The sequence below is a fragment of the Microcebus murinus genome, chromosome 22 (genome assembly GCF_040939455.1).
Source record: "Microcebus murinus isolate Inina chromosome 22, M.murinus_Inina_mat1.0, whole genome shotgun sequence".
NCBI classification, from domain to species: domain Eukaryota; kingdom Metazoa; phylum Chordata; class Mammalia; order Primates; family Cheirogaleidae; genus Microcebus; species Microcebus murinus.
In genome coordinates this window covers 13,848,207-13,873,055 of record NC_134125.1, presented here as the reverse complement: position 1 = coordinate 13,873,055, position 24,849 = coordinate 13,848,207, and the positions used below count along the sequence as shown (strand labels likewise).

General features: G+C 41.6%; 1 protein-coding gene across 9 annotated transcripts in view; it reads left to right on the top strand.

Moving 5' to 3' along the window:
- The window catches only part of CIT (citron rho-interacting serine/threonine kinase), a 164,922-nt gene that overhangs the window by 91,950 nt on the left and 48,123 nt on the right, over positions 1-24,849 (top strand). For 8 of the 9 annotated variants that reach the window (XM_012756541.2, XM_012756543.2, XM_075996613.1 and 5 more), the window contains exons 17-24: positions 165-305; positions 2,158-2,283; positions 5,632-5,727; positions 10,015-10,131; positions 11,082-11,191; positions 12,417-12,591; positions 16,899-17,096; positions 23,865-23,918. In XM_012756541.2, the coding sequence (XP_012611995.1) occupies positions 165-305; positions 2,158-2,283; positions 5,632-5,727; positions 10,015-10,131; positions 11,082-11,191; positions 12,417-12,591; positions 16,899-17,096; positions 23,865-23,918 (1,017 nt within the window). The remainder of the gene's footprint in view (positions 1-164; positions 306-2,157; positions 2,284-5,631; positions 5,728-10,014; positions 10,132-11,081; positions 11,192-12,416; positions 12,592-16,898; positions 17,097-23,864; positions 23,919-24,849) is intronic. The other variant, XM_020283111.2, reaches the window with a different exon arrangement.

Sequence of the window (24,849 nt, the reverse complement as noted above, 5' to 3'; positions counted from 1 at the left end):
GAATAGATGAAATACAGAATAAAAGTGAATGTTTATATGTTTTGACAAACGGATATAACATATATACTCAGTGTAACCTGCCTTTTCTGTTTAGGATATGTGGTCCCTGTCTTTTTACATGAGTCAGTACGGCCACCCTTCTCCTGTTCCTTCTCTCCTCGTAGGCCGTAAAAGCCAGCACAGAGGCCACCGAGCTGCTGCAGAACATCCGCCAGGCCAAGGAGCGCGCCGAGAGGGAGCTGGAGAAGCTGCAGAACCGTGAAGACTCTTCCGAAGGCATAAGAAAGAAGCTGGCGGAAGCCGAGGTGAGCGGGGACCTTTCAGCCGGGGCCCCGGCGAGGCCATGCCAAGGGAAAGAAGCCGCAAAACCATCACTTGCTTACGTTTGACCAAAACTGCTTTTCCTTTCTGAAGCTCCCTTTGAAACTTGAGAGGCTTGGAGACATTTTCTCCCAAGGGGAAAGAAGGATCTGTCAGCAACTTCAAGTGGAAGGATGTCTTGCTAAAAGCTTTTCCTGTCTGTTTGTTTCCACTGGCCTGCTTGCTAATCCAGGGGAGTTTCTATTCACACAGGTTACCCGTGACTCCATCTCTGAGTTTTTCTTTTTCTTCCCTCTGTTTTCCTTGCCTTTCCGACCCACGATGTTGATATAATAACATGTTAATTTCCAAGGCTTCACCTGTTACCCCTGTGTTGGTGACTCTCAGATCTGTATTTTTGAGCCTCTTCTCTCCCTCAAATTCTTTGTTGTTGTTGTTGTTGAAATCATTTATATAATTATACTGGAAATACATGAGCGCCTTTTCATTGTAAAAAGCCTGAATAGTACAGAAGAGTGTAGAATAAAAAGTAACACTTCTCCTTTACTTCTTTCCGCCGCCGCCTCCAGTCCCTTGGTGTTTGTGACACAGAAGGGATGTTCCTAGTCAGTTTCACCCTCCTCCTTTTGCTGGGTCTTTTGCTTCTCCTTGTCACAGTCTTGGTGGGAACCTACTGGTGTGTGCTCTTTGGGGCCATCCTCCTCCACATTCTAGGCTGTGTTTCACCCCGTTCCCCTGAAATTCCAACGGGTTGTCTGATTGGTGCGTCGGATTTAGAAGAACTCAGTCTCTTCCTCCCAAGCTGGTTTCCCTTCTCAGTTTCCTCATGTCAGTCAGGGCCACCATCATTCGTCTGGTCACCCCTGGCTTGAAACCTTAGCGTCATCTGCTTTTCTTTGGACCCTGCTATTCAGTGAGTCCCTTGGTGCCATAAATGCAGCCATATTGTCCCTCCTGTTCATCTCCTGCTTGCCGCCTCTTAGGCCAGGCCCTCTTCCTCTTAGCTGAGCAAATCTAGTAATTTCTTGACCTTCTGATTCTAGTCTTTCCTTCTTCCAGCAAGTTCGCACAGTGTAAGATTCACGGACCCCCATTGCTAGGTTCCTCCGTACTCCCTGCCCCATCCCAAACTGTTCAGAGGTTTCATAGTGCTTAGGTGCACCCCTGAGCCTGGGACATGAGACCCTCAACCACTGGACTTGCGAAGGCAACTGTTTCCTCCTTTCACCTGTTCTTTCCCCAACGTGTCCTGTGCTGTAGCCATTCTTAGGCTTTACCTGGGGTCCACACTGGCTCTTAACCATCTCCATGTTTCTGCTAATGTGCCTCCCTTTGTCTGAAACATCTTTCATCTTCTTCTCTTGCCTTTCCCACTCCAAACCACCATATACCATCCCTCTCCAGAGCTCGTACCTCTCTGATGCCTCTGCTCAGCTGTTCAGTTAAAAGTCTTCTTCCCTAACTGCAGCCTCCCACAGCACTTTGTGTCTTTGTGGTTCTTCCTCCTCTTAACCTATATTATTTATTTGCATTCGCCTTATCTTTTCCAAGGGCAGGAAATACGTCATCTCCCTCTCTGTATTTTCCGTGATGCCTAGTGCGGTACTTTGCAGATAGTAGGTGCTTGGTAAATATTTGAATGAATGAATGCACTCTTGTAACCTTCGCAACTGAGTACCTGAATTATAGAGCCTTATTTTCTCCGCTGTTGCTTCAGGTGCCCGAGACTTTTCTTCCTGACTCGAGTGCTTCTCGAGGGCTCTTTCCCTCGGTGCAGGTTGTTACACCCATAGCGGTTACTCCATTAAAACTCTCTGATTGATTCATGATCTACAGGAACGCCGCCATTCTCTGGAGAACAAGGTAAAGAGACTAGAGACCATGGAGCGTAGAGAAAACAGACTGAAGGATGACATCCAGACAAAATCCCAACAGATCCAGCAGATGGCTGATAAAATTCTGGTGAGCAGGAACGAAAGTTGAAAAGTTAAAAGCTAACAGGTTAGAGGTTGCAAAGGGAAAAGGGGGTAAGAAGAAGAATTAAACGCCATAACGGGGAGGTATCAGCAAGTAAATGAATCAAGAGAGGTGGTCTGCCACACCGTAGGATAGTCTGCATAACCAAATATTGGACATTTCAGCACTGGTAATAGATCCATAAATATTATTTTTTTTTGCTCTGTTTGCTACAACCTGGCATTTTTTAAAGTAGAACATGCATCTATCATTTTTGATACATTTTTATGGGAGCATTGACATACTTCTATCAGCAGAGCTTTGGATGGCCGTTAACTTTGCAATGCCAATTTTATAAAAAAGCTGTAAGGGTTTAGACCTTTAAGATCAAAACCCAGATTTTTGCTTTTGGAGAAGAAAGAAATTAGTCATACAGAATTGTTTTTCTCAGAGTAGTATTTGTCATGGATCCATGTTCACCCACTCACTTTCTCTGCTACTGTTGGTTATTATTATTATTTTTTTCAATTTCCTTAGATGTAGCAGGTCTTTTTTTTTTTAGGTCTGTAATCATCCTGATTTTATCTCAGGCACTGATGACCAAATTAACCTAATCAAGGAAGGCTCGGGTGGGACTTGCAGACGTGTTGAAGTTTTGCCCCTACCAGGGTAGAAAGCAGCACCTTTGAAGGGCTCTCCTTGGATCTCAGTCCCAAAGTCAGAAATTTGACATCACATTTGAGAGACTTACTGATGACCCGGAGTCCATTCGTGTCCTGCCTCTGGGAAAGATTCTGAAGTCGTTGGCCATTCCTCTGCACCATAAGGAGGTGAAGTGGTGAGCAGGCCACTACATCTCTCTCTCTCTTTGCATCACTTCTGGGAAATGAGTCGCCAGCAACTATATGAACTCAACAAGGGCCAACTTATAGGTCTATACTTAATGCGAAACCAAACCCAGCCAAATCTAAACCCTTCAAAACCTAATATTTCTGTTTTTGTGTATATTGATAATAAATATGTGGATGTTCTTGAACAAATTGGCAAAAGAGGAATTGGTTAAATTGTTTTGCTTTGACCCTCAGTCTTCATATATATGTCTGCACACAAAGGCAAATGTGACTGTTAGTCTACCCTTTCTGTTCTCTTGTTTCGTCATCCAAGTTTCTCTTGGCTATTGTCAAGTGTGTGAATTTTATTGTGAGTAAAATTAGATCCCACTGAGATCCCATGACTGCTGTCCCTCCCTTGCTTGGCACAAACAAAGTGGTTAACTCTCTTGTGGTTGCAAAGTGTTTCTCTGTTTAATGGTGATGTGTTCATTCATTCATTCAACAAATATTTAATGAGCTTCTACTATGTGCCAGGCACTGTTCTAGGAGCTGGAAGTATAGCAGTGAACAACAGTGTTTGCAAATCAGGACTGAAGAGTCGATCCAATACATACGGAAAAGATATGTTTTAAAAAATGACAACAACAACAAAAAATGCCAAACCACCAAGATGTCAGATTTTGGAATATCTGCTTTTCCAAAGGTTCACTTACAATCAAAATGTAGGAGTAGAGAGTTGTGCATTCTTGGATTATGTGTTGTAAATTCCCATTCGTATATAGACCAGAAATTTGGTCTTAAAATTGTCAATCTCTCAAGTATCTGAGTTTTTGACCTATTTTTAGATTCTGATTTCCATTCCTTTGCTATCTTATGAGAACTGAAACTAAAAAAGATGATCATCAAGTAATTTCTAACACAAAGGAAAAATAAGTGGATTTCTTTGTCCGAATGTAGCTTGCCACCTGTCCAAATATTTTTGTGGTTGTGACTTCATTTATCAGAAGATGCCTTTTGCTCAAGAACCCTGTGCTTAGGCTGCAAAGCATCTAGGACATAGGCAAAGAGTGATCCTTATTGCTATTATATGATGATGATAGTTGGAAATAGACCCCCAAATGTCATTGGTTTTTAAAATAGTTGCTATTCTGATAACTTTCAAAACAGATAATGGGGGCTCTCATTATGACAAAGTCTTTTGCTTTAATAAAAGTCATTTCAGGGGATACTTTAGCTGAAAGTACACACAAAGCCCTTTAAGATGTGTTTTTATTAATTAAAATCCTGTTTACATTCAACTTTTCAAGATCACATCTGTTAGATTGCAGTAGATCTTGTGCACCTGGTCTTAACACTTTAATGGTCCCCCAAACAAAGCCACTGCTTGTAGACATTAGAATTTCAAAAGCTTCATCACTAACATTTTTTGTGCATGTGAATCTCAAAGTAATTTTTTCATCGTGTTTTATGGACATATCCTGTATAATTTCCTCATTCTTCAAAATTCTCATAATTACTTCCACTTCAAAGAAAAATTTCCTACCAGTGTGAAGAGATGAAAACTTGGAGGAGTGACTTTTGGTATTAGTAATTAACAGATGGGTCCAGATTCATAAGAATTAATATAGATACAGCTATCTGTGCATTTAGAGAATGTTTTAGTAAATTGAATGCTGCCTTTTATAAGATCAGTTTTCTAACACATTGGCAAATGAATTGCTATAATTTTCAAGTGAATTACAATTTTGTTTAAAAGCAGAAAACTTAGCAATAAAAATAATAAAAGAACATTAAATTTGAGCTATTTATATCACTCCAGTTTCTCTTCTGATCTTTAATATGTATGTGTACATTTTTGCATCATCATCAGTGTATTTTATGTTTGGCTTTGTTCCCATTATCATTGTATTTTATAAAACATTACATAACATACATATCTCCAGAGATTCACATACTCCGATTACCAATCAATTGAAATAATCATTCAAAACTTAAAGTGCTTGAATTGTAACATTAGTTTTCCTGTTTAGCTAGGGTTCTTGAGCAATAATTTTGTCAATGAGGAAAATGGAAAATATTTTTATCCTAATAATTAAAATTACTTTTCTCATTTGAGGCTGTCATCCCAGTGAAAATGGCCTGAGGCTTAAGACAGTGATCAGGGATTTTGTGCTGTACTAAACTTGCAAATGTTGTCTTGTTACTCTTATTCCTCTATGCAAAGATGAAGAGCTGCCTTTGTTTGACCTGTCACGCTGACATGTTTCTGGTCCCAGGCCTCACAGCCACCAGCTGTGTGTGTCTATATGTGTGAATACTTGGACTGGGAAGACCCAGGGCCAAGGCATGGTGGTGGTTTTCTTCCCAAGAGCCTTAGGGCCATTACTAGCCCTAGTAATGGAAGACCAGATGCCTGTTACCTGTGGTGCCTGTACCAAAGTCATGTTTCCTGTGAATGTCTAGCATACATTGACTATGCCTTTCTCTTTGCACACCTGACCGTCTTTTCTTTTGTGTCCAGGAGCTGGAGGAGAAACACCGGGAGGCCCAAGTCTCAGCCCAGCACCTAGAGGTGCACCTGAAACAGAAAGAGCAACACTATGAGGAAAAAATTAAGGTAAAGACACTTTCTGATCTTCCCTGGCATAGCTTCCCTCTCCTCTTGGGCACTTTTGGCCACTTCTTGCTAGACCAAAGGAGTAAATGCTGTCCTTTCTCCATGGTGGGAGATTTCGGGGTGTTACTTATGTGTTGGAAATCTGAAGTTTAAAAAAACTAAAAAAAAAAAAAAAAATTGGTCATCATTTATCTCAATTCTATCTTTAAAATGTTTTTTTAAACTCATTGTCATTCAGTCCACAATCATGTAGATTTTGCCATACATTCATCACATTGTTTGCATTTAATTTTCTTTGTGTGTCTCAGACCTGGAATCCTTTTCCTTTGTTTAAAGTATAACTGTGAGAACTTTCTTTAGTGAAGAGTCACTTGTGACAAGCTCTCTTGTTTTGTTTTTTTTTTTTGGTCTGGTAATGTCTTTATTTCACCCTCATCCTTGAAAGAGGTTTTGACTGGGGATATAATTTTAGGTTGGCAGTTAATTTCTCGTAACACTCTTTGGAGATATCATTCCATTGACTTTTGGCTTTTAGTATTGCCACTATTAAGTCAGCTGTTGGTCTAGCCATTGCTCACTTTGAAAGTACAGGTGCTTCTTGATTGTGATGGGGTTATGTCCAGATAAACCCATTATAAAGTTGAAAAATTATAAGTTAAACCATTTTTAAGTCCAGATGCTCCTTGACTTGTGATGGGGTTATATCCTGAAAAAAACATAATAAAGTCAAAAAATTGTAGGTTGGGGGTCATATATAATCTATCCTTTTTCTTTAAAATTTTACTTTGTCTTTAATTTTTCTGTAGCTTAACTGTGTTGTATCTAGACATGGATTTCTTTTTCTTTGTCTTGCTTGAGTGAGATTTACTGGGCTTTTGAATAGATTGGTATCTTTTTATTAATTCCAGAAAATTAGTGGTCACTATATCTCAAATATTATCTCTTTCTCCTCTCTCTCTTTTTTTTTTTTTCATTTTAAGAATTTGATTGGACATATGTTAGATCATCTCCAATTTATCATGTTTTCATATTTTCCATGTTTTATCTCTTTATGTTGCATTCTGGGTAAGTTTTTCTGACTTATTTTCCAATTTACTAATTTTTAGCTATGTCTAATCTGTTAAAGTCATATATTGGGTTTTAAATTTCAGTTATTATATTTTTTCTTTCTGGACATTGTATTTGGTTCTTTCCCAGGTTTACTGGGTGAAGACAATGATTTTGTACTCTCTACTTTCATTTTCAGGCCTTTTATTTCTTTAAATGTGTCAAACATAGTTGTCTTATGATCTGTGTCTGATAATTCCAGTATCTGGAGTATTTGAAGGCTGATTTCTGCTCTGTTGTTTCTCTTGGTTCTTTGTCATGGTGCCTATTTCCCTTTGTGTGCTTAATAAACTGTTTATTTTCCTTGGAAAATTATTAATGGGAATTCTTTGAGGGGGACACTGGGCTGTGATTTCTGTCTCTTCTTGATCTTTGAGGCTTCCTTATTTTGTTTTTGAGACAGAGTCTTGCTCTGTTGCCTGGGCTAGAGTGCTGTGGCATCAGCCTAGCTTACAGCAACCTCAAATTCCTGGGCTCAAGCGATCCTCCTGCCTTAGCCTCCCAGAGTGCTAGGGTTACAGGCGTGAGCCACCACGCCCAGCCAATATTTGAGGCTTTCAAAACTGAAGCTCAAGTTTATTTTGTTCAATAAATGCTCAGGTTAAAAACAGCTTTGTACTCTCTAATCTTACCCTGATTCTATTTTCACTTAATATTTTGGTCTGTAATTTCTTATTCTCTTGCCAATTTGTAATTGCTTTTGGAAAAATGGTTTCCATATTTTATCTAGCATTTTAAATCACTTTTGTTAGAATGACTAGCCTGACATCTAGCCCACTATATTATCAGGATTGGATGCCAACCTGTCAATTTCCTTTTAAAATCACATCACATTTTCATTAGGATTTACATTATTCTCAAGTCATTAAGAATCAGATATTGATTATTATATCTCAAATATTGTGTCTTCTCCTTTCCAGTCAGACATTAAAGGAGGTTTTTCATTTTTATGATCTTGTTACTGATTTGGTCGATATTCTCAGAGAGGTGAGTGGTCCTTTCTTAGAGAACCAAACACGTACATGCTCGCACAGTGTCACCATCACCACCACCCTGGCACCTTTTACCCCTGGTGTTATTTTTACTCTAAAAGAAATATAGGAAAATAACCCCAAAGTCATGTGACCCCCTACTTTAGTGCATTTTAAACTTTATATACTAATCCTTTTGGTTTGAATACTTATTGGCTTCCAGACTTTTATCGTTGGCATAAACTAATTTCCAGAAAATAACGAGAATGCATACAGTATAGTCCACTGGCATTTTGGCATGATGAAAATAACTCTTTGTAAAGTCCATTTTGTGATTTGGGTGATTATATTGACGTTTCTGTCAAAGGCCGTGTATTATCTTAAATTGATTTAGATGTCTTCGGTGGAATCCCTCATTTCAGGCAAACCCTTTGCTTTGCTCCTTCCACCATACATGTTGTTCATTCTTCTGCCGGTTGAACCCTGTGAAATCCAAGAGATGCATATGTTCCTGATAGAGGCTTATCTCTTCCAGCCCACACTTCCCTCTTACTGGTATCCATCACTGCCAAGGTTGAGGTCTTATTTTGAGCAGAGTAATCCTGAAAATGGATTTCATTGCTTTAGCACCTCATTTAAAAGAAAAAAAGGAAAAAGAAAAAGCATACTAGGTCTAGATATTACACGATCTCTGCTACCTTCCAGATGGAAAGAACTTTGTTTTAGAGATCCCAAGGAAAGTCTGGGAAAGATCTATTTTCTTCTGTCTTTCTGACTACAATCTTTATAAAACCATTTCTTTTTAGCCCGTTCTGCTTTGTGTTCTCCGTTCTAGCCTCTCTCAGGCCTTTTCCGTAATAGTTATAATCATACCCTAGATTCTACCCTGTTCTCGCTCATAATTTTAGAATAACACTCAGACGTCCCAGAGAGTGGGCCACTTCTCATCTTATTGAGCTTTTTCCTTTCTCTTGTGACCCTGTTCTCACCTTTTGGTCTTCTCTACCAACTCCCATTCATTCTATTTTTCTCATCAGTCAGTTTTAGTTTAAAGCCCTGTTTGAAATCCGTTCTTTCCTTCCTTTGTCATGTGGACTCATCCCTGCTGACTGGCTCTTTTTTAGGGACGATGTCCCCATGAGCTATGAAGGTCCTTTCACAATAGACATTGTAGGAAAGGCAGATTTCAATCCCATCTGCGACCTCAATTCTTTCAGCTTTATCCCCAATATCCTGGTGTCCTTGATGTGGTTGGTGTCATTTGGAAAAGCAGAATGGATTCTCTGTGATGAGAACCACAGGGCTGCGGTCAAAGGCTCAGCCAAGTTATGATGTTGCCTTCTTTTTTTCCTTCCATCCGTGCTTGTTGTTTTGGCAACTGCCGGGGCTGTGTGTGCCCCAGAGAACATTAGATCAAGCTGGTGGTTGGTGACACCATTACTGTTTTATTTTATTCCTCTTGGGAACAGTAGGTGCTTACAGTGGTGTTCTCAACACCGAGAACACACGATTTCTCTTCCCCTGGGAAAGGTTTCTCTTCCCTGTAACTTATTTTTTTCCTGGCTGGATCACATTAAAGAACAGAGGAAAGAGGCATATTTTTTTCTTTTCTGTTTTCTTTTCAATCCATTGACTCTCTACCTCCGTTATTGGTGGGCAAAATCCTCTTGTCCCTGGTTGTCTCTGAACATCAGCCTCGATCACACAGATTTTCTCTGTCTCCAGCTTTTCTCTCTCCGCACGCAGCCCAGGAGTAGCTAGAATTAAATTTGTCCAAATTAGGAGCAAGGAATGTTCTGAAAACTACTGGTGCATTGGCTAAGAAAAAGGTGTCCCCAGGTAAAATCTGCAGATTATGACAACTTTATTTTCTAGATCATTAGACAGATGGTTTTTACCCCCTGTCATTCTGGGGTCTACCTCATTTTGGTATATTTCTCTGGTCTTTTTGGCTGCTGCTTTTAAAATAAGTTCTTAGTTCAGGTCCACCCGTTTCTTTCCATTTGATGGTAATACCTGACTTCTGAATCCTATCCCAGTTGATAAAGAGACCCCTGATTTCTGCCTTCCCTTTGCCCCAGAGTTTGGAGACCTTGGGCTTCCCCACAGCTTTCTTCCTCGTTTCCTGTATTGTCTCAGGTGCCCCTGTTCTGTCTTCCCTGCTCAGCTTTGCTTCCGAGAACGTTCACTGTTGCCTTTGTTTCCGTAGGTATTGGACAATCAGATAAAGAAAGACCTGGCCGATAAGGAGACCCTGGAGAATATGATGCAGAGGCACGAGGAGGAGGCCCACGAGAAAGGCAAAATTCTCAGCGAGCAGAAGGCGGTAGGTACAAGTTGTCACAAAGCCAGTTTGCAAAGAAGGGTTTTGAAATATGCCAATAATCGCACTCCTGAGAAAATCCTGTTTCCTTGGGTGAATTCTTCTTTTGGTTTAATCCTGTGGAGTTGGTTGATAATAGGAAGCTTTCTCTAAAAGCTGCTTCCTCTCGCCTAAAAGTGTCGGAGGCGGCGGCCCTGGGTGGCCAGCCTTGTGCTCTTTTGTGCTCCTCTTCAAGAACGCCTGCTAATGTGCCGTCTGCTAGAATGTTGTCCTTCAGAATGCCCCTGACACGACACCCAGTGGCCCTCAGTCCTCTTGCATTTCTCTTCTTTTCACTTGCCCCCCTCTCTCTCTTTCCTAACCCAGGTAGGCAGTTGTTTCAGAAACTCGCTGCTCACCTGGTGCTTGTTAATATGCACCTCACTGAGACTTTCCACCGCAGAATCTCTAAGGGAGGGTCCCGGGAAATTATATTTTTAACCATTTGTATGATTCATCAAGTTGGGGAAACTTTGACGTAGAAAATCTAGAACGATGATGGCTGGGTGCGAAGGAATCACTCAGAAAATGACAACTCTATAGGTGATGATAAATGTGAACTTGCAAATTCAAGTGAGAGGCTCCTGCAGGCTCAGGTCACATGCAGAGGCCATGGGCATTTAAGGAGACCTCTTGCTCACGGGATGCCAGGTTCCAGACTAGGTCCTTCTTGTGGGTTTTTAACGCAAGCCATTTAGCTAGCTAGTGTGGGGATGTTTAATCTTTGAAAAAATACGGGAGTACCATCCATTGGAGTGGTATCTCAGGGCGAAGACTGGTTGAGTCTCTTTTTGTTGCTGGCCAAAATGCTGACATTTCAGTCGAGACTCTTACCCTGGCCCCTGTGGCCCACGTCACTCCCGGACTTGAGTAACCGTCTGTGCGTGAGGTTTCACAGCTGCCCTGTGTTTCAGATGATCAATGCTATGGATTCCAAGATCAGATCCCTGGAACAGAGGATTGTGGAACTGTCTGAAGCCAACAAACTCGCGGCAAACAGCAGCCTTTTTACCCAAAGGAACATGTAAGTATTCAAATTCTAAATGCCTACATTATTGTACTTTGGTCTTCTCTCTCGGGGTACAAACTCCATTACCATCTGTCTGGTGGAGCTGGAGTGGATTGAATGACTTATGTAGCTCAGCCTAGCCCTTGGAGACTTAATGTCATCTTGCCCTGTCTTAAGTGGTCCCACTCTGCCTTGTCCTTTTTTTTGAATCAGGTTTCTTAAATGTCTCAAATTACCATCAGATTATAGAATGTTTTGCTCTTTCTAATAAGGCTATTTATAATTTGCTCTTGGAAAGCTGTAGTCCTTGTTCCTCATACTTGCCTCCCATGCTTATTAGTAAGAAGTGATCTTGTGTGTGCCCAGTTGGGCCATCTGTTTTGTTGTCACTAGGTTAGGCCCTGGGGAGGAAGTTGGAGTTCAGCAAGGACTATCCGTGTTCCAGGGGCATTTTGATTTTCATCTTAAAGAATTATAATCTCCAGGATTTTTTCCTCTTATAGGTTTCTCTCTTTAGAGGTCTTCCAAAACATTTCCGCCTTAATCTAGATCAGCTTGGTAGAGGCTGCTTTTTGGTCTTTGAGTGGTTCTTGTTTTTGATTCTTTTAAGCAGTTTGGTGGAGAGGTGAGCAAGATCTACAGAGAACTAGAAGGAATGGCATTTTTTTTTTTTTTTTTAAGATGGGATCTTACTCTTTCCCCCAGGCTGGAGTGCAGTGATGCGATCATAGTTCACTGCAGACTTGAACTCCTGGGCTCAAGTGATCCTCCCACCTTGGTCTCCTGATTAACTGAGACTACAGGCATACACCACTGCATCCAGCTTCAGAGTAGCATCTTTCTCCTTGTTGCTGCCCTTCCCTGGGGCCTGCCTTAATGGGTTATTGGGGCACCTTTCTCCAGTACTCTAAGAGGCCTCTTCTGTTCCCGTACACAGACTCTCACAGGAAAATAAAAAGGTCCATCAGAGGAGTAAATCTTAGTATCTCTTGCATCCCCCTCGAACATACTTAATCTCATAGGTGAGTTACTGTGAGTGGTGACAGCTGGAAGCTCCTCAGGTTCCCCATGCCAGGGTTACATCTGTGAGGCCAGATCAGGACAGAGCGAACCTGGGAATGGCCATCGTCCACTTAATGAAGACCCACGTCTCATTCCATTTCTGTCTGTCCTTCCCAGGGCACGTGCTCAACTCTAACGAGACTCTTTTTTGTTTGGATCCTCCCACCACCCCCACCAGGAAGGCCCAAGAAGAGATGATTTCTGAACTTAGGCAACAGAAATTTTACCTGGAGACACAGGCCGGGAAATTGGAGGCCCAGAACCGAAAGCTGGAAGAGCAGCTGGAGAAAATCAGCCACCAAGATCACAGTGACAAGAATCGGCTCCTGGAACTGGAGACAAGGTTGAGGGAGGTGAGAGCAAAGGGCGATATCCTGGGAGCATTTGTCAGGGGATTCAGGCCCTGGACCAGCGGCTTTAAAACAGAAATTGATACTTGCGAGGCATTGTGCATGGCAGTTAGAGCTCAGATTCGGCCATGTGGATCTGGGTTAGAATTCCATCCCCTTTTGCTAGTTTTGTAAGCTGTGTAGTTTCTCTATGCTTGTTTCCTCATCTGTGTAATGTCAGTGATAATGTATCTCCCTCACAGGGTCCTGCAGGGATTGTGTAAATTGTTGCACCTGTCCGTTGGGAGTAGTGCGAGGCCACGTTATCCACATTTAGTGAGGGCAGTGCGACCTAGTATGTGCACAGAGTTTAGCCGTGGTGGGTACGTAGCATGGCTCAGTGATGGTGACAGAGGTCTCCTAATGACAGTGGAAGATGAAAAGATGAAACCAACTTAGGGTTGGATGATGGAAGGTAGTTCTCTTCGGAGATACAAAGAAACTGGGAAGAGCAACCAGGTTTTTGGGAAGGAAAATATAGCAAATTGGGTTGTAGACATGTTGAGATTGATTGGTTCTCCTCTCATTGCCCAGGGAGAATAATCCATGGTGTTTTATTAATGTATCTATTGTATATTTATTAAATGCCTGCTGTGTGCCAGTTAGTAGCCTGGGTCTACAGTTGTGACAAGACAGACCCATTTGTTACATGGGGGCATTCAGCCTAGTGGGCAGGGTTAGCTGGCTCCCGCAGAATCGCAATTGGCATTCAGGGCCCTGGTCGTTGGGAGTCGGATGCCAGGATAGGAGTGAAGACACTGTGTCTCGGGTAGAGTAGGTGCTCATGTATTTGATTCTTTAAAGACTCATGTCTTTAAAGACTCATTCTTTAAAGATTCATGTATGGGATTCTTTAAAGACCAGATGATCTTTCTTAAGAAAGGACAGTTAAGCAGACAGAGGTCTGAGGACTAAACCTTGGGGAATACTCATGTTGAGGTGTGTCTTCATTTGTACTGGAATATTAAAATGAGGTCAGTTTTTTTCCAACATTTTCTTCTAGAATTCTTATAATTTCATGCTTAAGGTTTAGGTCTGTTATCCACTATGAGTTGATTTTTGTGAGAGATGAAAAGTATGGATCCTGTTTCAGTCTTCTATCTGTGGCTATCCAGTTTTCCCGGCACCATTTATTGAATTAAGGATTCTTTTCCCCAGTGTATGTTTTTATCTGCTTTGTCAAAGATTAGATGGCTATATGAGGATGGTTTTATATCTGGGTTCTCAATTCTGTTCCATTGGTCTGTGTCACTGTTCTTGTGCCAGTACTATGCTGTTTTAGTTACTATAGGCTTGGACAGAAAGAATGTATTGTGTCATGTTTTTTAGGGGTTGTCAAGGGGGGGACCCCTCCGTTAGGATCACCTCGAATGCCTGTAAAATGCATATTCCTTAGTGTCATCCTCCGCTTTTGAAAAGGGAATTGGGGAGGTAAGGAATTGGCATTTTGGACAAGCATCCAGGATGATTCTTAGACTCCCTGAAGTTTGAGAACCATTGTTTTAGGTTGTCTTAGTGGTTTAACTTTTATCATCCAGTCTATATTTGTACTCTCTGGTAAGTTTAACAACAAAATCACAGTAGAGTCAGCCTCAAGGGTGTGAGTGTAAATAACCCAGATGGACTTCTTTAGCTTGGGAACCTTGGCTGGCTTTTGCCTTCCTTTTCCACAAATTTCCCCTCTTAAGAGCCTGTTGTGCAATTGTAGCTCATCTGGGCAATTAAAATGTCCCTGGGGGCCGGGCGCGGTGGCTCACGCCTGTAATCCTAGCTCTCTGGGAGGCCAAGGCGGGCGGATTGCTCGAGGTCAGGAGTTCGAAACCAGCCTGAGCAAGAGCGAGACCCCGTCTCTACTATAAATAGAAAGAAATTAATTGGCCAACTAATATATACAAAAAATTAGCCGGGCATGGTGGCACATGCCTGTAGTCCCAGCTACTTGGGAGGCTGAGGCAGGAGGATCCCTTGAGCCCAGTAGTTTGAGGTTGCTGTGAGCTAGGCTGACGCCACGGCACTCACTCTAGCCTGGGCAACAAAGAGAGACTCTGTCTCAAAAAAAAAAAAATAAAAAAAAAAATAAATAAAATGTCCCTGGGAAGCTTGTTGCTTTTTTCTTGAATCAGTGTATCTAGCCCACTCAAGGTTGGTAGGAGAAACTTAAGATGTATCACAAGAGGTTCAGGCTCTGTGTTCTCCCTGGGAGTTTTAAAGTTTGGCTCTAAATATAATAAGATCAGTCTCTCTTCTCTTGGCCACAGGCTGCTACAGAGATTGAGGGCAGAGGCCTCTGCCTGGAGTTTGATCCACCTTAAAGGGCTTTGGGCCTTCCCCCAATTCCACGTGTGCAGTGGTAGCAAGTGGTAGCAAGAGCTACCACACTAGAGAAGACTCTAGCTAAGTGTGCGGCGTGGCAAAGGTGTGGGGCTCCTGGGTTCTCCTTTCGCTGTATAGCATCTAGCTCCCCCACCTCCCTTTGACTCTCCGTCACCTGCCTCTCTTGATTTTACCAGGTGGCATCAGGGTAATTTTCGGGCTTGCCGGTAGAGGCCAGCCCTGCTCTGACTGCTGGCATTTTAATAAGACAGACAGTAAGGTGCAGTATTTAGGAGCACAGAGACTTGAGGCTGACTTCCTGGGTTGGAGTGCCAAATCTGCCCGTTTTAGCTGTGTGACATTTGCTCAGTTACCTAATCAGTCAGTGCCACAGTTTGCTTATCTGTAAAATGGAGGTAATAGTAGCACCTCCCTCACTGGGTTGTTATGAGGATGAGATGAGTCAATACTGTGCCTGGACACAGTGTTGTGAGGAACCTGTTTGCTGCTGTCACATCATCATCACCACAAGTGAGAGATCACAGCTGTGGCTTCAGCTATCAGTGTTTTATTCGGGCTCTCCAGATCTCAGTTACCAACCCAGACCTTTCTCTTGAGTTTAAGCCATTGTCACAGCAGACATTAGACATCTCCACTTGGATGTCTCCCATGGGGCTCCAGTTCAGCATGTCAAGACTGAATTTCTTTCAGCTCAAACTGGCTCTTCCTCTTCTGCTCCCTGCCATAGCCAATGGTCTCTCTGTGTGTAATTCACCTGTCCAGAAACCTGGACGTCACCTTGACTCCTCTCTGTCCTTTGTTCCCCGCCCCACCTCAAATTAATGACTAAATCCTATTGGTTCTCCAGGTTAAATCTTTTGCAAGTCCATCTCTTCACACCTGTGGCCTTTGGGATTTAGGTGTCACCTTTTCTGGGGAGCCTTCTCTGACCCTCTGAGTCTCGTTTGTGTATCCCCATGGCCTTCTGTGCTTTGCTCGTCACCGTGTGCTCTCTTGGCCATCCCCTTAGACAGGAAGCTCTCTGAGGGCAGCAAGCATCTCTGACTTGCTTGGCACTGGTCTCTAGGACAACATTGTCAGCATTTGTTAGGTCAGTGGATGTGTCACGATCTCCTTCCCCTGCCTACCTTTGCATGTCTTGCTTCCCCTGCCTGGAATTTTCTTTCTTTCTCACCTGCTTGTTGACTCCTGTAAATTCTTCATTAGAATTGGACAGATCCAGAGTTAGCTCCTCTACCCCTCCACTGTGTTCCCGCAGTGTCCCTACTTGTCCTGCCCATTGCACTTGACCACAGTATATGGTAATGGTTCGTTTTCATTTTCCTCCCCAAATTGAAGGCAGAGACTTTCACTTCCATGTTCCTTATTACACAGAAATCGCTAAGTCAATTTTTCTTACGTGAATACCTGAAACATTGAGTAGATGGATGGATGGATGAGCAGATGGAGGGAAGAATGATTAGCTTGTAAAGTGTGACATTAATTCAGATTACCTAATGAGAACAAATCAGAGCAAGAATATCTAAAATAAATAGAATTCAGTATGTGGTTTCATTAGCATTCCAATTGTAAAGGTGTCCCTGTTACCAACATGATGTTATTTATATCCATTTACCTTTGGATGTTTTTCTAATACAAGTAATCATCATAATTTTTATTTGTAACTCTTGCTGTGTGGTTTTTCTCCTGAAGCCTTCCCAGGCATTTGAGTATTTTAAAGTAAGGGATGGGTGGGAGATGCAGCCTCTTACATGCTCTCACTCTGTTGATTTCTGAGATGCCTGGAAGTCAGACCCATCATATTGCATTTTCCCCCTCCGTGGAGTGCTGCGAATGTGGTTCCAAGACCAGGTCTCAGCTGAAGGTTGAGCAGCAGGCCGTGTCCTCACTTCCTCTTCTGTCCCTACCAACCAAGGGTTTGTGTCTCTCCCTCTCAGGTCAGCCTAGAGCACGAGGAGCAGAAACTAGAGCTGAAGCGCCAGTTGACGGAGCTGCAGCTGTCCCTGCAGGAGCGTGAGTCGCAGCTGACGGCCCTGCAGGCTGCTCGGGCGGCCCTGGAGAGCCAGCTTCGCCAGGCCAAGACAGAGCTGGAGGAGACAACAGCGGAAGCTGAAGAGGAGATCCAGGCGCTCACGGTAGGTCAGGAGAGCAGCGCCTTGAGGGTGGGATGGGTGTGGTGCTGGGTCTGTTCGCTCACTCTTAGGATTCCTGAGAGGTCTGGACGTGGTGGCTCATGCCTGTAATGTCAGAACTTTGGGAGGCCGAGGCGGGAGGATTGGTTGAGCCCAGGTGTTCAGACCAGCCTGGGCAACATAGCGAGACCCCGTCCCTACATATGAAAAAATTCCAGGAGAGAAAAAACAATCCACAGAGATATCTAATGGGCAGAAAGTTGGCTTTCATAGGCTTCTTCTTCATTGGAATTAGTATACTAGCTTGATTGGTAATATCTTAGCTTTCCTTGGCATCTTCAAAAGTTCCTGGTTTACGTGTCTTCCTTCTTTTTAAAATGATCATCGCCATATTTTAAATTTTGGTTTCAGCCAAACAAAGTCTGTTTACCTGGTCCTTCTACTTGTATTTATAATAATCATTAAAAAAATAATAATCTTATATCTTCCAGTAGTCTTTCTACCATGTTTTTATTTTGGTTAACCTCTATATGCTACTTTTTTTTTAAAGCTGTAGGTTTTGCTTCCTGTCTTTTATATCAAAGAGTCTACTGAATGCAAGATTCTTTCTCTAAGAGGGACCTGGCTTCCCTTCTCTTACGTAGCTTGAGAGTATTCTTAGGAGGTGGAACTTGAAGGGCTGCAGGGGTCACTGGATTTAGACCTTAGTTTGTTCTTTCTACAAGCCCGAGAATGGGGTTTTGGTGGGGGGGATGGCATTTTCCCACAGTTGAGCATTCTCAAAGGGACTGACCCCAGTTAGCAAAACTCACAAGACTCTCACATCTAAAATGCCAGCTTACCAGCTTGTTGGGAGAAATGCCACTGCCAAGTGGACTGTGGCCCTGTGGATGGCCAATCTTTGCATTTTTTTTCTCATTCAGGGAAGTGTGCTTAGAAAACCCCGTTATTCTTGGAAAGCTCCTTGGTGGACATTGACTCTGAACATAGGAAGCTGAATGAGCTTTAATGGCTAGTGTCAACCAAGCACATGGCATTTCTCGTAGAAACATACTGTCCCTGCCAAGCGGACGGGGCACACTCACGCCTTCTGGTCAGGGTGCCCTCTCCTGTGGGCCGGGCACAATACAGCTGATTTGGTTTAGTGTTTATTATAAGGTACCTAAATGTGTCCCTTATTCATTCTGATTCAACTTGGATGCTGTCCCGATCTCCATCAGCAAACATCTCTAAACCTCCCTTAGAGTGGAGTTACTTCTGTAGATGACCATGTGCATTCATTGCTTATGATTTACCTTGTTTAAAAGTAATATGCATTTTTTTTAACCTTGTTTCATTCTTAGAAGTTACTGCCCATTGTTGGGATTGAGTATCCCGTTATCTGAACCAAACTGGGAATGTGACCTGTCAGTGCCAGGGTCCTTATGGGACCAGCCGGAGGCACAGCGGCCTCCGCGATGCTAGGGGTACAGAATAACTCCTGTATGGAAGGCGTTTGTGGACCCTGGGTTTTCCAGGACTTACACCAACTTCACATGTCAATTGCAACTTTAAGTTTCATCATCACTATGACAACGCTCATGACATGAACCAGTGTTTGGTTTGGAAAAAAATAATCATATTTCTTTGTTTGTACTCTGCCTTGTTTCATAATGGACTAAAAGCAGTTTGGAAAGCTACAAAACAATAAAACAGGACAAAACAAGAAAGACAAAGCAAAGAGAAAATAAGTATATGTAAGACAAACATGGAGCTGGGAATGAAATCTATATGTACAAGTTCATGCCAAGAAGGCTTGTGCATTTGCTGGCATTGGGTGGGTGGAGAGAGAGAGACAGAGAGATAGCATTTCTTAGCTCCTGAAGGGAGACACTTAAGTTTCAACCACTATTATATTTAATGCATTGTATGTTAGTATTTTTGCCGGTATGAACACCTAAGCTGTGAGGAAAAGAGAGACATCAGTAATTTAATCCATATTTAATGAGCCTTTGCTGTGTGCCCAGTGCTGTGTCTTTAGCCTTTTCTCCCTAGGGGATTGGCCTGTAATTCCCCAAATCCGTTTACTTCGGAGCAGCTGAGAAGGACACATTTATCTTGCTGCTCTGCTGGAACTGGGAGGGAGTGGTGGCTGTGTATCTTATCCTGTCCCTGTTCGGAAGGAAGAAGGTATAAAACAGAGCACGTGTCACTGCTCTTATCTGTGGGGAAATTAGTCCTCTAAATCCTGTCTTGGTGCTGGTTGGAATGTGCTGTGTCTAGTGGCTGCAGGAAGCCTAGCCCAGCAGCAAGTCACGATTTAATTTAGTTAGATGAGATCACCGCCTCAAAGCATCTTCTTAAAAAAAAAAAAATAAAAACTGAAGAAACAAACCTCTGTAGGTCTAGAAACTAGGCTCTATCGCCATTGCAGAGGAAGATGCCGTGGAAAATAGGGCTTGTTCACATGATGGCAGAGGTGCCTTCGGTTAAACAGCAGGCTATACACACATCCTATGGAAATCCAAACTCTGTATCAATTTGCTCCAGTTTAGTTTTGAGGCTGTGGGCTCCCCCCCCCCCCCCCCCCCCCCCGCTTTCTTGATTATGTCCCATAACTCTGGTTATGGATAGCATGTTTTCCAAGAAAAAGAGAAGGTGGTCACAAATGCAATACTTTCTGACTTTCTCATTGTTCGAGGCCCAAGTTCAGACCCTGTGCAAGCGTCAGTCAAATTAAATCAGCTGGATCTAAAATAATCTCCTAGGAGACTTGCGAGCTTCGGGAATAGTCAAATAGGCTGCTATTGCTTAATTTTAAGAGGCAGCCATCTCTTAGCCTGGGAAGGGAGCAGTTACCTTGTTTGGCTTCTGCCCCTGGGCCAAATTAGATGGAGCACAGTTAAATTGAAGCTTTCCGTGGAAGGAGCTTGGCAGAGCAGCTGGGAGGCCATTGTTGCGCTTCCCACCACATTCTTTCTTCCCATTCTCACTTTATCCATCCTATCAATTAATTGCATTTGTATTAAAATCAACTGGCCATTAAAAGCTGAGAATTAATCAAGGCTAAGACCAACTTTAAACAGAAACATGCTTTTAAGATACTTTGGTACTTACTGGTAGAAAAGAGAATTTTCTGCCTGAACTTGGTGTTTAAGACTCCGTGTAATCCCTTCGTTTGAGGAAGAGAATTTAAGTCTGCACACTTTATAGCACACAATGTTAGCACAATTGAATGGGATCACCTGGTAGAGGCATGTCGTGTGCTCTGTGTACACCAGCAAGGCCACAAGTTTTGTGTTCCTGTCCCCTGTGTTCTTTTATTGATTCGGTCAAGTTATTTTCGTTGAATAATCAAGAGTTGAAAGCTAGAGACTAATGAAAGGAATCCTTCTTCCTTTGTGGTGTGATTATGGGTTCCCAAAGTCATCCTCTCTGATTTGCTGAGATCATTAGTCAACGCACACTCTTAATCTTGAACATGAATATCAAAGCCTTGTATTTAATTAATTAGTAAGCCATCAGCATGTTAGGAAGATGTGAAATTGGAGCTTGTAAGGTGACATCCTTGTTTGGTGCCTGCCTTCACCAGGAAAGGGATAGGTGCGCAGAAGCCTGAATATTCTAGAATCCTAATCACGGATCCCAGAAGGTGATCAGGCATCTAAATACTTTTCCTTTCCTCAGTTCTGCAGGTATTTCCTCTCAGTCAAGACTGCATCATAATTTACTTTCTTCCTCTTGTAACTTTGCTTAAAAATTAATCAAGGCACAAATGTTCCCAAAAGAGAGTGTCTGTCTGGTCTTCACGCCAGGATGGCAGCAGTCTACCCATTCTACCTTGTTGCCACCCAACTTCTAAGTCAGTGGTTCTCACAGTGCGTCTATGGACCTCTTGGGTTCCCAGGTCAGACTATTTTCATAATACCACTAAGATGTCATTTGGCATTTTTTTCACTGTGTTAACATTTGCACTGATGGTGCAAAAGCAATGTTATTGTTGTTTTAAGAGAAAATTGAAATATTTGAATAATGTCTCAGTTTTAATTTCTACTGTGGTAAATGAAGCTAGAAATAACTCACATAAACAAAGCTCTTTGGGAGAGGCATCAATAATTTTTAAGAATATAAATATTAATTCCCTGTAGACCTAATACTTAACACTCAAACATTTCACTGAGAGAATACAAACCTTGTCTTATATGTTTTACTATGCTTAATATATACTATTGCTTGACCTTTTGCCTTTATGTGTATTTGGTTTGCAACTTATTTCAAAAAAACATAAAGCATGTGACTCTTACCATTTTCTTACAGTTCGGTGGTTAAGTACTTATATTAATAGTATTTCTAGCAGCCACAACAGGGCCAATTGTACATTTTGTGTTTAAATTTCACAATCAATAATACATCAAAAGCCATAATGACTATAGTTTATTATGCCTTCAGAGAAGATTGCCATTTGATGTGTTGAAATGATCCAAAGGCCTCATAATGGCTAATTTTAATGGAAATGAATCAGTATTAATGATTGAAATTTCAGACTCCCTTGGGACAGTTAAGTGAGTTTTTAATGGTGTGGTGTTATTGAGAAACTTTGCTGTTAATAAGAAAGTAGAACCTTATAAGAAAGTGGAATAGGGCTTCTCTCCCCATATCTAGGCCAGCGAGCTTTTTTTATAGTCACTGCTTATGCTTTGAAGGGATTAACTCTACCCTCAGCTTCTTGTTTCTGTCTGTCTTTGAGAGATTTCACACCAAATAGTCATTTAGAGCAGGTATTGGCGAGCTACACAGCCTGCAGGCCCAATTTGGTCTGTCACTTGTTTCCTATAAATAAAGTTTTATTGGAACACAGCCATACCTCATTTGTTTACCTATTGTCTATGGCTACACTTCTGAACAGGATGGAATGGCCTGCAAACCAAAAATATTTACTGTCTGACACTTTAAAGGAAAGACTTGCTGACCCCTGACCTAGAGTTGATTAACACAATGGCCTTATTCTGAATCCTTGCCCTTTGTCCTTGATGATCATGGAATGCCCTAGAGGGGCTTGAGTGGTCCTTGGGGCCAGGCTGCTGCTTGGTTATAGATGAGACTTTAACAGTAATGCAGATAGCCACATTCCTATTTTGGGTAAATAGTATTCTTACCATATCACATTAATAAATCTCTCATTGTTGCTAGGCAAAAAGCAGATTGAGTTTTGGAAAAAAATATGATCTATTAGTCCACAAAGGAAGCTGATTCTAAAGAATAAGTTTTTATTTATGAATCTGACTGTGAATCTGTCTATGCAACTATTTGTTTCTGTTTTGTTTTACCGTTTTTCCGGTGCATTCTTTTGTGTAGATCCAAATTTTTGGTTGCCATTTTCCTTCTGCCTGAAGGAATTCCTTTAACATTTCTTATAGTATAGATCTGTTGGTGACAAATTCTTTCAGCTTTTGTATGATTGAAAATGTTTTTATTTTACCTTCACTTTTGAAAGATATTTTTGCTGGGTATAGAATTCTAGGTTGATAGGGTTTTTCCCCACCTTCCCTCACCTTTCAGTACTTTAAAGGTGTTGCTCTACTGTCTTTTGGCTTCCCTTCTGCACTCCCCAGACCCTTGGGGAGTAATCTGCCATCTTTCTTATCTTTGTTTCTCTTAATGGGTCTTTTCCTCTGGCTGGTTTTAAGATTTTGTCTTTATTGCTGGTTTTAAGCAGTTTGATTATGATGTGCTTTACATTAATTTTCTTCATGTTTCTTGTGCTTGGGGTTCATTGAACTTTTTGCATCTTTGGGTTTATATGGCTTTCATCAACTTTAGAAAATATATGGCCATCATTTCTTCAAATATTTTTTCTGTCTCAGCCCTTTAATCTTCTGAGGACTCTAATTACATGTGTATTAGGCCATTTGAAGTTGTCTCATATCTCAGTGATGCTCTGTTCATTTTTTAAGTCTTTTTTTCCCCTCTATGTATTCATTTTGGATAGTTTCTACTGCTTTGTCTTCAAGTTCACTAATCTTTTGTTCTAAAGTGTCTAATCTGTTACAAACTTACTAATTTATAAAGAAACCATCACAGCTCTAAAATTTTTGACTCAGTTGTCTTATAGACTTTCCTATGGAGACTAATTGTTTCTTTATAAATTAATGGGCATATAATATGCACTCAAAAAATCCTTGTCAGCTGAATGAATGCTGTTGTTTTAGGGCAGCTTTTCCTCAGAGGAAGCCTATGTGTTTAATTAAAGACCAATGGAGGGTTTTCTGAATCTCTGCAGCTTTTGATAACAACATAAACACACAGAAACTCCGTACTTTGTCCTGGCTCTTTTTGTCCTGTATGTGTGTCCTTGTGTGTGTGTGTGTGTGTGTGTGTGTGTGTGTGTGTGTGTGTGTGTGTGTGTTTATCAGGAACTAGGCTGGGGAGGAGTCAGGTGGAAGGAAGAGAGAAAGTTATATTTACAGAATGGAGAATGAAGAGAAGTAAAACTGTCATCTATTTTCCCCCCCTTTTCTTTCTGTAGTCCCTAGGCATTAATATGAATGTTCAGAATATTTGTACAGGGTGTGCATGTGTGGTGTAAATAACACACCATTGTGTTGTTATTGTAACTTAATTCTGATGTTGGGGATGACTTGATGAATTCATTCCTTGAAAAACAGATGCTGGCACTACCACCACAGCATTTGAGCCTTTCTGGGCAAATTGCTATTTTCTGTATTTGACCCACAGCATGTAGAGTTGTATTCTACTCTGTGAACAATTTATAATCAACTTCTTACCTTTTAGGCACATAGAGATGAAATCCAGCGCAAATTTGATGCCCTTCGTAACAGCTGTACTGTGAGTATTCATTAACCAAAATCGACTAAAATAATGTGAAATGGAAACAGAGAAGGGAAGGAGAATATCTTCATAATATTGATGACTGATGTTTGTTACAAACTTGACAGTTCGAAGCAGATAATGAGTTCAAACTTGTTTGGAGTTTTTGAGTCCTAGATAGCTAGTTTTTGGGATTTCTTACGGTTTTAAAAAACCAAAACCATTCTTTGTATTCTGGAGAGGAGGATAGTTAGAATGGCCAAAATAATTCTCACTGTGGAATCACTAATAGGTTTCAGTAGCTACAGCAGAAATCCCAAGGCAGCTCCCTGCTCCTGCCCCAATGTGGAAGGTTCCGTGGCTAGCTGGGGCCAGAGACTGTCCAGATGCCAGGGGCAGTTGTATCTGCGAGACTTCTCCAGCCTGCTACCTCTGCAGAGAAGAAAGACCAACTAGGTTTCTTCTTCTGAGGACCTAGAATTTTAACTTCCTAACAGGCAGAATCTGGCTTCCTAAGATGTAAGTTAAAAATTGCAGGACTCTTTGGGAGATGTTATTTATATTGAGAGAAGTAAATTCTATGAGCAGATAAGCATCATTCATAGGTTATATAATAGAGTAGTGTCAATGGGAACTCAAAGTCTATTTTTGATCAGAACGAAGGACTGAAATAGGCCCCTTTCAGAAGACGGGGATGTTATCCTTATTCATGTTCCATCTTTTTTCTTTGGTCTTTGCTTTTTTTACTTTCTTAGTTAGTCCTCAGTGATCTTGTCCTTGCATCTGTGTGTTTCAGAAACAACCCCCCTGCAAACACATGCATATTTTATTTTCTGAGCTCTTTATTTCCTCTTTAGCTGCTATAAATGAGACGTTAAGTCCTAACAGTATTTTTAAATCTTGATTTAGGCAAAAACGCATACAGTGTATAAGGTATAGTAATCTTAAG